Source organism: Equus quagga, chromosome 13 (assembly GCF_021613505.1).
Source record: "Equus quagga isolate Etosha38 chromosome 13, UCLA_HA_Equagga_1.0, whole genome shotgun sequence".
Classification (NCBI taxonomy): domain Eukaryota; kingdom Metazoa; phylum Chordata; class Mammalia; order Perissodactyla; family Equidae; genus Equus; species Equus quagga.
The window spans coordinates 27,579,433-27,593,043 of record NC_060279.1 but is presented as its reverse complement, the minus strand read 5'-3'; the positions used below and the strand labels follow the sequence as shown (position 1 = coordinate 27,593,043).

The 13,611-nt window shown below is 42.6% G+C and overlaps 1 protein-coding gene across 1 annotated transcript; it reads left to right on the top strand.

The window, feature by feature from the left end:
- Nucleotides 1-581: 581 nt before the first annotated feature.
- CR1L (complement C3b/C4b receptor 1 like) lies at nt 582-5,584 on the top strand. The gene is given in 5 exon segments (XM_046684474.1): nt 582-654; nt 2,230-2,273; nt 2,275-2,413; nt 2,494-2,602; nt 5,065-5,584. Coding segments are annotated over 5 exon segments (549 nt in total). The 3' UTR covers nt 5,249-5,584.
- The last annotated feature ends 8,027 nt before the right edge of the window (nt 5,585-13,611 follow it).

Below are 13,611 nucleotides of genomic sequence, written 5' to 3'. Positions count from 1 at the left end.
TTAAAATTGGACTGGCCCAGTGGCATAGTGGCTAAGTTTGTGCACTCCACTTCAGCAGCCCAGGGTACATGAGTTTGGATCCCAAACATGAATCCAAAATGGAGGAAGATTGCCACAGATTTTAGCTCAGGGACAATCTTCCTCAAGCAAGAAGAGGAAGATTGGCAACAGATGTTAGCTCAAGGCTAATCTTCCTCACCAAAACAAAAAAATTAAAAGCTAAGCTGTTGTTCACCATACTCTCCCTTACTCCAGGTATATCTTGTGAGCCACCCCCAAGCCATATCCAATGGAGACTACTACAGCAGCAACAGAAATGCTTTTCAATATGCAACAGTGGTCACTTATCAGTGTCTCACTGGGCCAGAAGGAGAAAGGCTGTTTGACCTCATGGGAGAACAGTCGATTTTCTGTGCCAGCAAAGACGATCAGCTTGGAGTTTGGAGCAGCTCTCCTCCTCAATGTGTTTCTGCTAGTAAATGTGCAACTCCAGAAGTTGAAAATGGAACTGAGTATCAGGAAATAGGAGTTTGTTTTCCTTAAGTGAGATTGTGAGATTTAGATGTCAGCCTGGCTTTGTCATGAAGGGATCCAACGTTGTGCAATGCTGGGCCAACAACACATGGGTGCCTGAGCTGCCAAGCTGCTCCAGGGGTGGGTTTCACCTGTTGAGACCCTGCTGGGGTTTTGTGGGGGAGTGTCAATGATAATGGTTTTGAAATTAAGGAAGGCATGTGCATAAGTGTGTGTGCATGCACAAGGAGGATGAAATTGTTATAAACACTCTAGACATAATAGTACCTCGACTAGGTCATCTCTGATGATAATCAGTGTCAAAAAGTATTGGCTCACTCTGCGTCCGTAACACACATATTTTATATGCATTGTTTAATTTAATACTTAAACAATATGAGGCATCAACTATTCTTTTTTCCATTTTATGTTGAGAAATCTGAGTCTTAGAAATATTAAATAAACTTTTCCTGATCGCAGAGCTAGTAAATAACAGAGTGAGGCCTGGAATTCAAGAGCCTTTCTGATGGCAGAGCCTCATGATAATGTATAGTGAGACGTACGATGAAAACAGCATATGATAACAGTGACATAGATCTATGCTTGGGGGGTCAGTAGGCAAACGAGCCACGGGACCTAAATGTTAGCACCAGATTAAAATGGCCTTAGACTTCAGTCATTCTGTTCCAACTCTCTCATGTTATTACTGAAAACTCTGAGGCTCAGAAAGGGGAAATGACTGGCTCAAATACAGCAAAGATTTTTTTTTTCACTTTTTTTCCATTCAGGCACATGCTGCATAATGATGTTTCAGACAATGGACCACATATACGATGGTGGTCCCATAAGATTAGTACCATGTAGCCTAGGTGTATAGGGGCTATACCATCTAGGTTTGTGTAAGCACACTCTGTGATGTTCGTACAATGACTAAATCACTAACAACACATTTCTCAGGACGTATCCCATCATTAAGTGACTCATGAGTGTATAAATGGTTCAGATTGAGGCTCAAATGTGTTCTGGTGCCCTGAGCACACACCAACTGGGCTATGGATGGAGGCACCCATAATTTGAGTCAAAACACGCTCAAAGCAATATCTTCTCTCTTCAGAAGTTCTATGGCTTTTTTCTTTTAAGGGGATCGTGTTCGTGATGGCTTCCCTTGTCCTCTTGTGCTGAAATGGCTGGCTGAGCAGTGGAGGGGGAAGAATCCAGGCTGGCACATAGGGACCAGAAGGGGGCTTACAGTTCTGAAAGAGGAGCTGGGAGGAAAACTGAAGGGGGATGTGTGACTGACTGTACAGTGAGCGAGGTGAGGAGGTCTGTCAGATGAGACTTGGGCAAAGGTGTCCCTTGTTGTTGCCAGAAAGGCTACCTTTCTAGGAAGTGTGAGAGCAGAACCAGCCACCAGCACTCACGGTTCTGTCCTGGATGGCCAGTACTGGAGAGCAAAGGGAATATGCTGCTTGTAGTCTTAGGAACATTTTAGTAGGAAAAAACCCACACAAGATGTTGGAGAGACCTTGGTTCTAGTCACAGCTCTGCTCTGTGGCCTTAGTTTGCTCATCAGTGAAACGTGGGTACTGAACTACCGGATCTTTTCTCTTAAAATCTATACTCTGCTATTAGGATTTTTAAGCTCCCTGGCAGGCAGAGGGTACAGCAGAAGATATCTGCAAATAACTGACAGACACTTTGCTGTTCTTCCCCCAGCATGTCAGCTGGCTCCAGAAATCCCACACAGTAAGCAGTAAGCACACCTCAAGCAACAAGGATGACTCTTCCCCTGGGCAGGAAGTGTTCTACAGCTGTGAGCCCGGCTATGATCTCAGAGGGGCTGCTTCCCTGCGCTGTACGCCCCAGGGAGACTGGAGCCCAGAAGCTCCAAGATGTGCAGGTGGCTACACTCTTGTCTGGTTTGCAATCAATCTCTTTGTCCCTCACATGGGAGTCTTACTCTGATTTTTTCTGTCCTAGTGAAATCATGTGATGAATTCCTGGACCAACACCCTAATGGCCACATGTTCTTTCCACTTAATTTCCAGCTTGGGGTAAAATTGTCCTTCGTTTGTGATGAGGGATGATTGTGACCTGGAACAGAGACCAGGGACTCAGTGCTGAATAGTGACTCTCTTAATCCAAAAAGGGAGGTTGACCTATGGAAAAGAACTACCCAAGGAGATTAACTTCTGGGTAGTTTTGAAACAAGGGTAAGGACTCAGTGACATCACTATTAGGAGATTAAAAAAATGGACGTGTAATTCAAAATCGAGTACAAACAAAATATAGACACTGACTTTGAATTCACGGTTGGAACTTGAATTAATGGGTCAAGAGTTGTTTGGAGGCAGAAAATGTAATTTTATGGAAAATTTGCTAGTAAGAAGTTTGATGTATAAGACAAAAATTGTTGGCAATGTGAAAAAAGTCAGGCAAGCATTTTTTCAGGAAAGTTAATCAATAGAGGAAGTGGTAACAGCGTATGGATAAGTGTTTTTAATCCAATCATATGTCTTCGCATCAGTAATGTCTTTGACACTGGGATCTAATGACCGATGTTATTGTTTCAGGTAGTATTTTCAGATATTTATGTGGATCTAGTACTCTTGCTGGTCTGCACCATCTGTCTGAGCAGGTACCAAGATTGGGCAAACAGCAGTTATTTTTAATAATTTACACAGAATCTTTGACATTTACAAAGCCTACCACCCAATAGTGATCAGCCGATTTCAGAGGGACAACAGGAACCACTAATAAGCTGGGCCTTTCAGGGTGGCAAACACTCCTCCCCTCATCTCTCTTTTTCCCTAGAGCATTTGGCCCATATGCTCCTGTGACTCTCTTTCTGGCCATTACAAAAGTGGTGGCAAGAACAATACTTTTCTCTTTCCAGATGTTCTTTGCTTTGCTCACCCGGATGGAGAGCTGTTCTTCCTCATAACCCACTAATGAGTGGGATGTCAGAGGGCTGTCAGTGAGAGACGGCTGTGGGTCTAGGGCACAGGAAGGAGTGCAGCCTGTGTTCAGTCACTTCTGTAGGTGACACTGGGCTATGATGTCTGAATGACTATTAAGTGTACAAGTTCTGATTGTCTTGTGTGTCACAAGATATTGTGATTCTTTAGAATAGTTTGTTTTCTGAGTTCCTACCAGCTACTGAATTCAGGTCCCTAATGAACTGAGACTTTTAGCTGGGCCTGAACCTAAGAACCAAATGGTAATTAGTCTGAAGTGAGAAAGCTGAGCATCTATCAGTGACAAGATGAAGGGAGAGATGAGAATTGTTCACCCTTATGTACTGCTTATTATTGTTACTGCACCAGGTTCATTTTTGCCCGCCGCCCAGAAAGCCAAACAGTGAGACAACAAGATTTGCAGCAGAGAGAAAATTTAATCACAAAGCAGCCATGTGAGGAAGGAAGAGCATGAGTCTCAAATTCACTTCCCAAAATTAGGGACTCAGGGATATTTATGGGATGGGGGCAAGGCGGTCTGAAATGTGAGGAGAGGTGATTGGAAGTGAGGAGAGGTGGGGTAACTGATGATCTGTGCAAGCATAGTCAGACTTCATCCCTCTTCATAGGACCCGTGTCCACAAAATGGAAGCATTAGCATGATCTGAGGGTGGAGTTTTTAGCCTCTTGACGTCAAAAGGTTGCCTATCCACATCTGCATGGGCCCAGTTGATGCGTTGGTGGTCTCAACAGGCCTGGAGTGCACAGAGGGGTTCTAATTCCCGAAAAACAGCTCAAACACCCATTACCATGGTGACCCAGTCTCCAGGGAGATGTTACCTATAGGAACCTAGTGGGAGTCAGGTAGCATATTGCCTAAACAGCACAGTTACCAATGGGTGGGTTAAACAGCTAAAAGCTATAATCAGTAATTGCAAAAAGGAAAAAAACCTTTAGTTCCTAGCTACTTAATCATTGTCGACGAAAATAATCTATAACCAATCTGGAAATGAAAATTTGGGAGAGTTTATTCTGAGCTGAAATCTGAGGACCATGGCCCGGGGCCTTTCTTCCCGAAGGAAGAAAGGGCACCAAAGAAATGAGGTGTACAGAATGGTTATATACCCCCAAAGAGGGTGCTTTACATATGATTGAAATGTCCCTCCCACAATAGTCACAAGATTGCCCTGTCCGCACAGCGCTTGATGGACACAGCAGGTAGTGGGTCTGCTATCTTCGTGGGCGTAGCAGGAGGCAAGTCTATTGTCTCGAGCTGGGCGGTCACAGGTGAGCACAGCAATCAGTTTCCAGCCCAAGGAAAGATGCTTAATCCCTAAGGAGACGCCAACGTTGGGAGGGGGAGGGAAGTTGCACCTTTATCTCAAGGGCCTTTTGTTCTTGCCATAGGGTATATCTAAAGCAGATATACAATGCATGCTCAACGGCCTCGGTCAGGCCCTTTTGGAAAGACAAGGTCAGGCCGAATTAGGTTTACACCAAAATGGCTTCCTCATATATTCCAATATCCTATTACTTGCCATTTTTATTTGACATCATCAATGGCTAACTCTCTGCCAGTTTCCTTATTCTTTAGGTTCCAATTAAAAGGCAGCTCTAGTAGTCATTGTGTCTTGGTTGGAATGAAAAGCCTTTGGAGCAGCAGTGTTCCGCTGTGTGAGCATGAGCAGAACAACAACTATGCAGACTGCATGTTCCCCTTATTTTTTTCCACTGTGTTCTGCCTCGTGGAGCCACTTGTTGTCTGGATCCTTATTTAACTAAATTACTGATAAAATACTTCTTTGTTGGAAGAATTTCAAAGGGGCCTTGTAGGTTTAATATATCATGTGTTTACCTTACTAGTCTGTAAGTCACTAGTTTAAAGCCAGTGTTGAATTTCGTACAGAATATGTGGGAGGAAACTAGATGACATAAAAGTACACCAAAACTTATTTATTCATTTATTTTTTAGTTCCACCATTGAGGAGTAACCTCTGTGGGGGATCAGAATTGGCCACCTTAAAATGTGTCTCTATGGCTTGATTATTTTTAAGAATAACAGACTTGGAAAGAAACTTTCATCTCACCCCCTAATCGCCTAAAAGAAGTTTAGATAGAAGGCCTGTTCCAGGAAGGAGCTAATACCAGAAGATAACATTGTCTACAGATGGCGCAGCAAACATTGGTTTAACAAACATTTGCATTTCTATCTCCATGTAAATTGCTTTCCTTCCCTTTCAAGCCCCACACAACTACTCACATCCTCCTCCTTTCTATTTAGCTGACAGTGGTTTTTAAGGTGGCGACCTCGGCCATTCCAGCGAGTTGCTCAGTTTTCCTGGGTTTCTCCCATGTATACATGTTATAATGCTTTATTTGATTTTCTCCTGTTATTCTGTCTCATATCAACTTAATTCATAGGCCAGTCAGAAGGATCTAAAGGATAGAGGAATTGTTTCCTTCCCTACAGTTTGGTGGCTTGGACAGGATAAAACTTCACTGGCTGGATGCTGCTCACTCCTGGACTACTGCAACTGAGAGATCCTTGACCCCTGACAGGAGCCGGCAGGAGGTAAGAGTTATTACTTCATCAATCTCCTGGATCTCTGCCTGCAGGGTCCAAGGAAGCTAGAGTGGTGAGTTTAGTTTCTTTTTATAAGTTTAGATTAGCAGGAGAAAATATTGGTGAAGCTAGCTTCTTGGACTCAGCAACTCTAGGAAATTTTGAGTACTCACTGGTTTATTGATCCTTTTCCTCCCAGGGATGGTCACTATTTTCCCTTGTTCTGTCGTTTGAGTCATTTTTCATAAAAAAGGAAAAACCATAGGGCAAGAGGCAGGCATCTATAAGCCTGTTATCTGGGAATATGCACATGTGGTGAAAGCTGTTGCTAAGGGCATCTTAGAAGCCAAAAGGCCACAGATTTGGTGGGCAGGGGTCAAGCAGTTAGAAGCCATTAGGGCACTCACCACCTCAAGAAAACTCCCCTGATAGAATAAGTTGGGTCACGGAAAGGGCAAGATGACACAGGTCCCCCACCAGCTTCAAGAATATGTTCGTGCAAGAACTAGGTACTATGTAAAGCCAGACACATTCCCCATCCCTGAGGCATCTCCCTCCTAGGTATTAATCTGGCTCCAAGAGACCCAAGGCTTAGCTAAAGTTGTTAATGTGATCAGCTTTTTTCTTTTGTCTTGTTCTACGTCTTGAGAACTTGGCTTTGTGACCTTTCTGGTCTCCGCCATCTGCAGGATGCATGTACTAGCATACAGCTTGGTGGCCAGTCAAATAGACTGAGGTTCTGAGACACACTCTCTTTGTCCAGCTGTGTCAGCTCTTGGGGGAGTTTGTCCTAAGAGGTCCTAATTGCTTTCATAAGGGGCCTTTGTTGTCTCAACCGTCATTGCTTGTTGTGCAATGATAGCCTTTGCTTTCTTAGACTATTTTTGGGAGTAAACTTCCTGCATCTCTTTTGGGGACATCTCTTGTGTCCATGGATAAGTTTATTGGTTTGAGTTGCTATTAAGATCCTACTTGTAAATTTGGCCAGACAATGGATCATTTAAATTGGTAAAACTTCTAAATTGGAAAAAAAAAATTTAAGAGCTTTCATCGTAATTGTTTTATTGGTACCAATGAAAAGGCCAAATTTAAAAGGAAATACAAAAAAAAGACTAACATTAAGATCCTGACTCAGGCTAAAATTAAACTGAAAAAAAAGTAAAAGTATAAATGTTGATATGATTATAAAGGTTGGAATGTTTGAGCTAATTTTATGGAAAGAGGTTATATCAACTCTGCCTGAAAGTGTTTTGAAAGCGGACCTTATGTCTCACTGGGAATGCTTCCCCTATTCAATATTATAAGACTGAGACCTATTGATAAAGTCCCAGTGAAAGCTATGATTAGAGGTATAAGAATTGATGGAATTAAGTGATTACACCTCTTTTTGCCTGATTGTATTATAAATTGTACCGTGGGTATTGACATTGTGTCTCACTGGGGAACATTTCTCCTGCCTGATTGTAAGAGAGCATATCAATCTGCCCCTTAAACAAGGTTAATTAAACATACTAAAGGGAAGTCAATAGGGTTGCCTGAGCCTACATCGTATGAGATAAAAACTAGAGGCTAATCTCAGGTGTATATATATATATATATATATATATATACATATACATATATATCTCCAATATACAAAGAACTCATACAACTCAACAAAAAACCCCACAAACAACCAAATTAAAACATGGGCAAAGGATCTGAACAGACATTTTACCAAAGAAGATATGACAATGGCTAATAGGCACATGAAAAGATGTGTGTCCATACACAGACCCTGTCAGGGCTCTGGAAGTTAGGTAATGTGTCCCAGTGGCACACATATCACAGGCTGCCAGTGTGGAAGAACTGAAGCTTTGCTTTGGGTACTAACAAAATAAATATGTTATAAAAAAACATTTACTTTTCAAATTTGCAAAGACCTTGCAAGGATTAGGATCTAAATAAAGAAACATCAACTGGGAAGAGAACATATACAATTCTGTACTGGCTGATTTAATTAGAACAAAATCAGTGAAATCAAAGTGAATAAGATCAATGTTAGAAGTTTGAGGAGCAAATTTTATACCCTTGAGAAAAGCCTAAATCTTTACACGAATGATTTCTTATAGGAAACATTCTAAACAAATGCAGTCTCCTACAATAAGCTTTACAGAAATTGAAGTTTGGAAGTGTCACAGAGGATGCCAACATAAACTTTTGAAAAGCAGAATATCACAGCAGATCTTCCTACAATCTACTCAGGAACTCAAATCTATGATAAGATAATTACGAGAGATGTAAATTTAAGTTAAATCTTTATCCTTCCTAACTAACGTCTCTATATTCTGTGGCTTGACGTGTAAATACACTTTGCTTTTCTTCCTTACAAAAAGAAAATGAAAGTAGCCTGATATTTTACATTAGTACACGTCCCTGAGTCAATAGCCTTTTCCCTTAAAGTTTCTCATTTAGTACCACTATAATTTATGGGTTAATTTTTTTAATTTAGGCTTTTAAAAAATTAAGGTTAAATTAAAGTAGTTGGGGCTTCTAATTTTCTATTTCTGTACTGGTCTCCTGTTAAAACCGCCCAGGGCAAATGACTCTCTCTTCCTCTTAGATAGTCAAGATGATCCTCCACCTCCTGCTTTCCAACTACTTCCTTCCTCATCCCGGACGGCCTATTCCTGGTTAATCTACTGGAGGATCAAATTCCCAAGACTAACTATTGATTCGTTTCACCCATGTAATTTAAGATCATTCCTCTTATTAGTCACCCTCAGGCATAACTAAGATTCAATGCCATTTCATAAAAATTAGTTCCTCAGACATGATTATCTTGCCTTATCTAAACAACCTCAGATCACATACCATTTCTCCATGCATTCTATGTCTTAAAACTTGCCTCCTCTTTTTTCCACGGTCTTTAAAAGTGTAAAGTCTATGGCACAACCATTCTCTCGCTGAGCAGTGGCAACCAGGACAAGGCAGGAAAAAATCACGGTCCTCTTTAACCTTAAAGGTCAGGGAACAAACCTCCCAATCATCTAAGTAAGCCGCAATTAAACCTATTATATGTGTGTAATCCATGAAAATTTCAAAACATTTTCTAAACTTTTATTTTTGGCCTCTTTTACTTTTTGGAATAACAAGTGGATTACTATAACAAAATGCCATGTATTTTTGTTAGAAATAATGCATGATGGAAATTAGGGGGAGGAGGCACTAAGCTTAAATAATCAGAATGCACAAGCCCCTTTGTTACAGGCTCTTAACATCAGCCCTGATATCAGTTCCCCACATTGAACCCAGCATATATGGGGTTAAAACTAAAACCCACCACCCCCTTTCCTGCTTCTCTAGCTCCACTCACATGTACATACCTGTTTCTTTAAACTTGGACTCTTTGAGCTTTACAACTAAATGGGAGTTACAAATTGTTAAAAGCCCAGGTGCCTGGAGTTGGAGGCACACTAAGGTTTAGCTAATCATGTATCCTTGAGTTTGCCAGGAAAGCGCTGTCTCAGGAGTATCAAGGAGCGGAGGCTTCCCAGACCTCAACTCCTCGACTCCCTGCGCTCGAACCCGCCTCAAACAAGAAGACGAGACGAAGGACACCCACCTGCCATCCTCCTATCTCTCCCACCCCCCCTACCCCCCCTCCGTGGCTGCAAGCAGCCTCTCAAGGCCAAAGGCAGGCTGCTGGGAAAGCACCGAGCTGTGCAAGCTACGTGTTCCCCCTCCCCTCCCCAAAACCCCAAATAAAAATCCCTACCCCTTCCTCATCCGGGAGCTAGCAATTTTTGAGGCATGAGCCCTTGCTTTGCTCCCTGTGCCTGGCATAGTAAAAACCTTTCCTCTTCCACTCAAGACTCTGTTCTCGTTGTTTGGATTGGCATCGGGTTCAGAGACCGAACTTTCGGTTACACCTTCTCTGGAAGCAGTTGGGCTGATTAATCACATAGTCATACCTGCTTGTGTGGGTGAAGCTGATCAGCTGAGCAGGTGCAGCTCCCTAGGGAGGACTGAGTCGTCTCCTCGGGAGCTCAAGCCGTCCTCACAGGAAGAGAAGGGCATAAAGGTCCTCATAGTAAAGAAAGGAAGCCATGTGAGGGACATGCAGTATAAGAGGGGAGAGGACCTTAGTGGTCATCTAGCCAGAAGACCAGTTTACCTCAGAGCCAAAAAGACTGACAGAGATGGAAGAGTGCAGAAGGAGATGGCCTGCTCTGTGGGAGACGCAGGATCAAACCAGGCCTGGAAGGGTGCAGGCTGAAGTCCACCTCTGATGCAGGAGACAATTCAGAAACTACCGATGTTTCATCTGTGCTAACACTTTTGAGTGGTGTTCAGCACTCACTTCATGTAGCAAATACTTCCTGAGCATCTCTCCGTGCCAGGGACAGTTCTCAGGCTTGTTATGTATCCAGCAGTGAAGACAGACAAAGACCCCTGCCTTTCTGGGGTCTGCATTCTAGTGGAGGGAGAGAGACTAGAATCAAGACACTTTATTCATTCATTTACTCATTCATTACATTAAAGGGGATAAAAGGTTTGAGAAAATAGAGCAAAGGAAGACAGTTTGGGAATGCAGATGTGAGTGAGAGGGAATCTGTAATGCAGTGGTTAGTATGGGCCTCAGGGAGGAGGGTTTTAAAGTGAGATCATTTCTATATGTATGTGTATTCTTCCTATTTTTGTCTCATTTTAATTGCTGAAATTTTCAAACTGCTTATTTTTTTAAAAAAGAGGAGATTAATGTTTTGTGCCCTGTTTAGGGAGGGGAGCAGGAAGGAAGTAGCCAGAAAGTGATGTTAGCAGGGGAAACACTAGCTACAAATACTAGTCACCCAGCTGAGGTGGTGTTGAGTATCCAGCAGAAAGCAGCGTTGTGCTCAACTAGGGATATCTTCCAGGGGTTGAGTTATGTCCCAAGACTGAAGGATTTTCATGGCTATAACTGCCACTCTTCTTGTCAGGGAATTCTGTCACACTTTTTACCAAGTTAAATAGTACATCTTTAACTTGTCCTAAACTTACCCCAGGTTTCAAGAATGCTCATTGTTCTATTATACTAACACTGAACTTGGTGAGCCAATCTGTTTTAGACTTATATCACATTACCGATTTCATATGCCTCCTCAATCCTCCCCTTTCCCAGATTCCGGATATCTAATTACTCTTTACATTTCCTCGCTCTCCCCCACAGTGAACTTTCCCACACTCCATCAAATGACCTCTCGTCCTCCTGGTTTCCACTACTCCCCTCACCATCCCCCTCCCCAGTCAATGAGCTCCTTGTGAGCAGGGACCACCTGTAGGCACTGAAATTTAATGATTTTTGATCTCCACTTATACAGCAGTCAAGATTAATAACAGGAAGAGCTAAATTGTTTACAAGATGCTTTCCTATTTATTGACTTCTTTGGTCCTCAAAGCAACTCTGTGAGATAGGTAGGCCCGATAATGTGGTTAGCCCAAAGCAGAGAGGACTCTGAGGTGCAGAGAAATTCAATGAGTTGCTTCAAATTTATTAGTAAAGAAGCTGTTAAAAGTTAGGGCTTTAGTCGCAATTATTTGACTCAAAATCTTAAACCCATTTGGCTACTCCGTTGGTAATTTTAGTTGTCCATTTCCGAATGTGATTCTACATCACTGAAATGTAGTATCCTGAATGGTATATAGTACAGAGCTGGAATATTTCATTTTTTATTTCAGTATTCCTTTTTTCCTCCAATTTCTTATTGATGTTGTTGACAAAGATTCGCCCTGAGCTAACATCTCTCGCCAATCCTCCTCTATTCTGTATGCGAGCCACCATCACAACACAGCCACTGAGAGAAGACTGGTGTGGGTCCACGCCTGGGAACAAACCCAGGCTGCTGAAGCTAGGTACACCGAACTTAACAACTAGGACACTGGGGCTGGCCCTTCCCTCTACTCTAGTATATTGAGGCAGAATCCTACTATAGAACAGTATGCAATCTCTCCTTTTTTTACTTTGTTCTGAGTAATTAGGCTATAAGAAAATTACAATATTTCTGTAAGGGCCTCTGCATTTTAGGGCTTAATGAAAACTTTCCTGTCCATTTACACAGACTTGCAAGTTCTTTCCGCAATTTAACCTCTCTGGCTTGACAATTCAGTAGTGAAAAAAATGCTGTTACCTGCACATTTGATATCTCACTATGTATTTACTACATCAATAATTCATGACAAATGTTAAACAAGATAAGTCTGCACTGATCACTGAGGAATAATACCGTTGGACTCCTCCATTCAGAGCCCATTTATCCTTGCCTCTTGTTTCTCCCTCTCATCCATTCCCATTTCTATACGAAACAGCCTTCTTGTTCATAGATAAAATTTTAAAGACGTCACTGGTATGATGCTTGGAGGTATAAAACTAACACGTCCACTCTCTCTAAAGCCTCCTTGCATTACCCTGAGTCCACATTAACCCCCGTCAACCAACTGGAGAGCCGAGCCTTCAGCACACACTCTCCAGGGTGGTATTCTCTCACACCCCTGTACCACTTGTGGGGACCTGGAATTGGCCACCCCAAGATATGTCTCTTTGGCATCAGGATTATTTGAGGCTGATTGCTTTTGATAAACTGGGACAGGGAAGGAGGCTCTGAGGAATGGAACTTGCCCTTTGTTAGGACACATTTACATTTGTAAGGTAAATCTCTATCTGTAAAATTTGCCTCCCTCTCTGTACTAGGAAGAAGAAAGGAGATGACCTTCTCTCTAGAAACTCTTAATCAATATCAAAGGCAAGGACTTAAATCTGCATTTTATTGTGCTAGTCTGGTAACCTCCTGTAACTAACTTCCCTTCCCCTCCCAAAGTTGGCGTTTCTTTAAGGATTAAGCAACCTTCTTTGGGCTAGGAACTGATTGCTGCGCTCACCTGTGACTACCCAGCTCCAGACAATAGACTTGCCTCCTGCTACGCCCACCGAGATAGCAGACCCACTACCTGCTGTGTCCATCAAGTGCCGACAGGGCAATCTTGTGACTAATGTGGGAGGGACATTTCAATCACATGTGAAACACCCTGTTTGGGGGTATATAACCACTATGTGCCCCCCACTTCTTGGGTGCCCTTTCTTCCTTCGGGAAGAAAGGCCCCGGGCCATAGTTCCTCATAAAGCTTTGTTCAATTTTCTCTTGCTATTCTGTCTCATGTGAATTTAATTCGTTCTCCAGCCAGATGAACCCCCATTTGGGGAGAGGAAATGTCTTCCTCCCCTACACACTCATCACCCAAGACCTCTTTCAGGCCATTCCTCCTCTAGCCACTGCTCCTTGGAAGCTCATGCCTCCTGGCTGTACAACCCTCTACTCTGCCGCATGCATGGTTCTCAGGTTTGCACTTCCTCATCCTGTGAACACTGGTTCCTGACTCACAGTCGTCCTCTTCGTCTCCAGGGGTGCTGTCATTCTAATATCTGTGAGGGTAAAGAGTAAGTGAGCAATGAGGAAGTACTGCTAAGTGGTGGAGTGAGTTAATTCTTTGTGTTTCCGTTCTTAAATCCCTAAAACCAATGCAAACTTGAAATCTAAAGGTGTTGTATTCTATTATTTATCA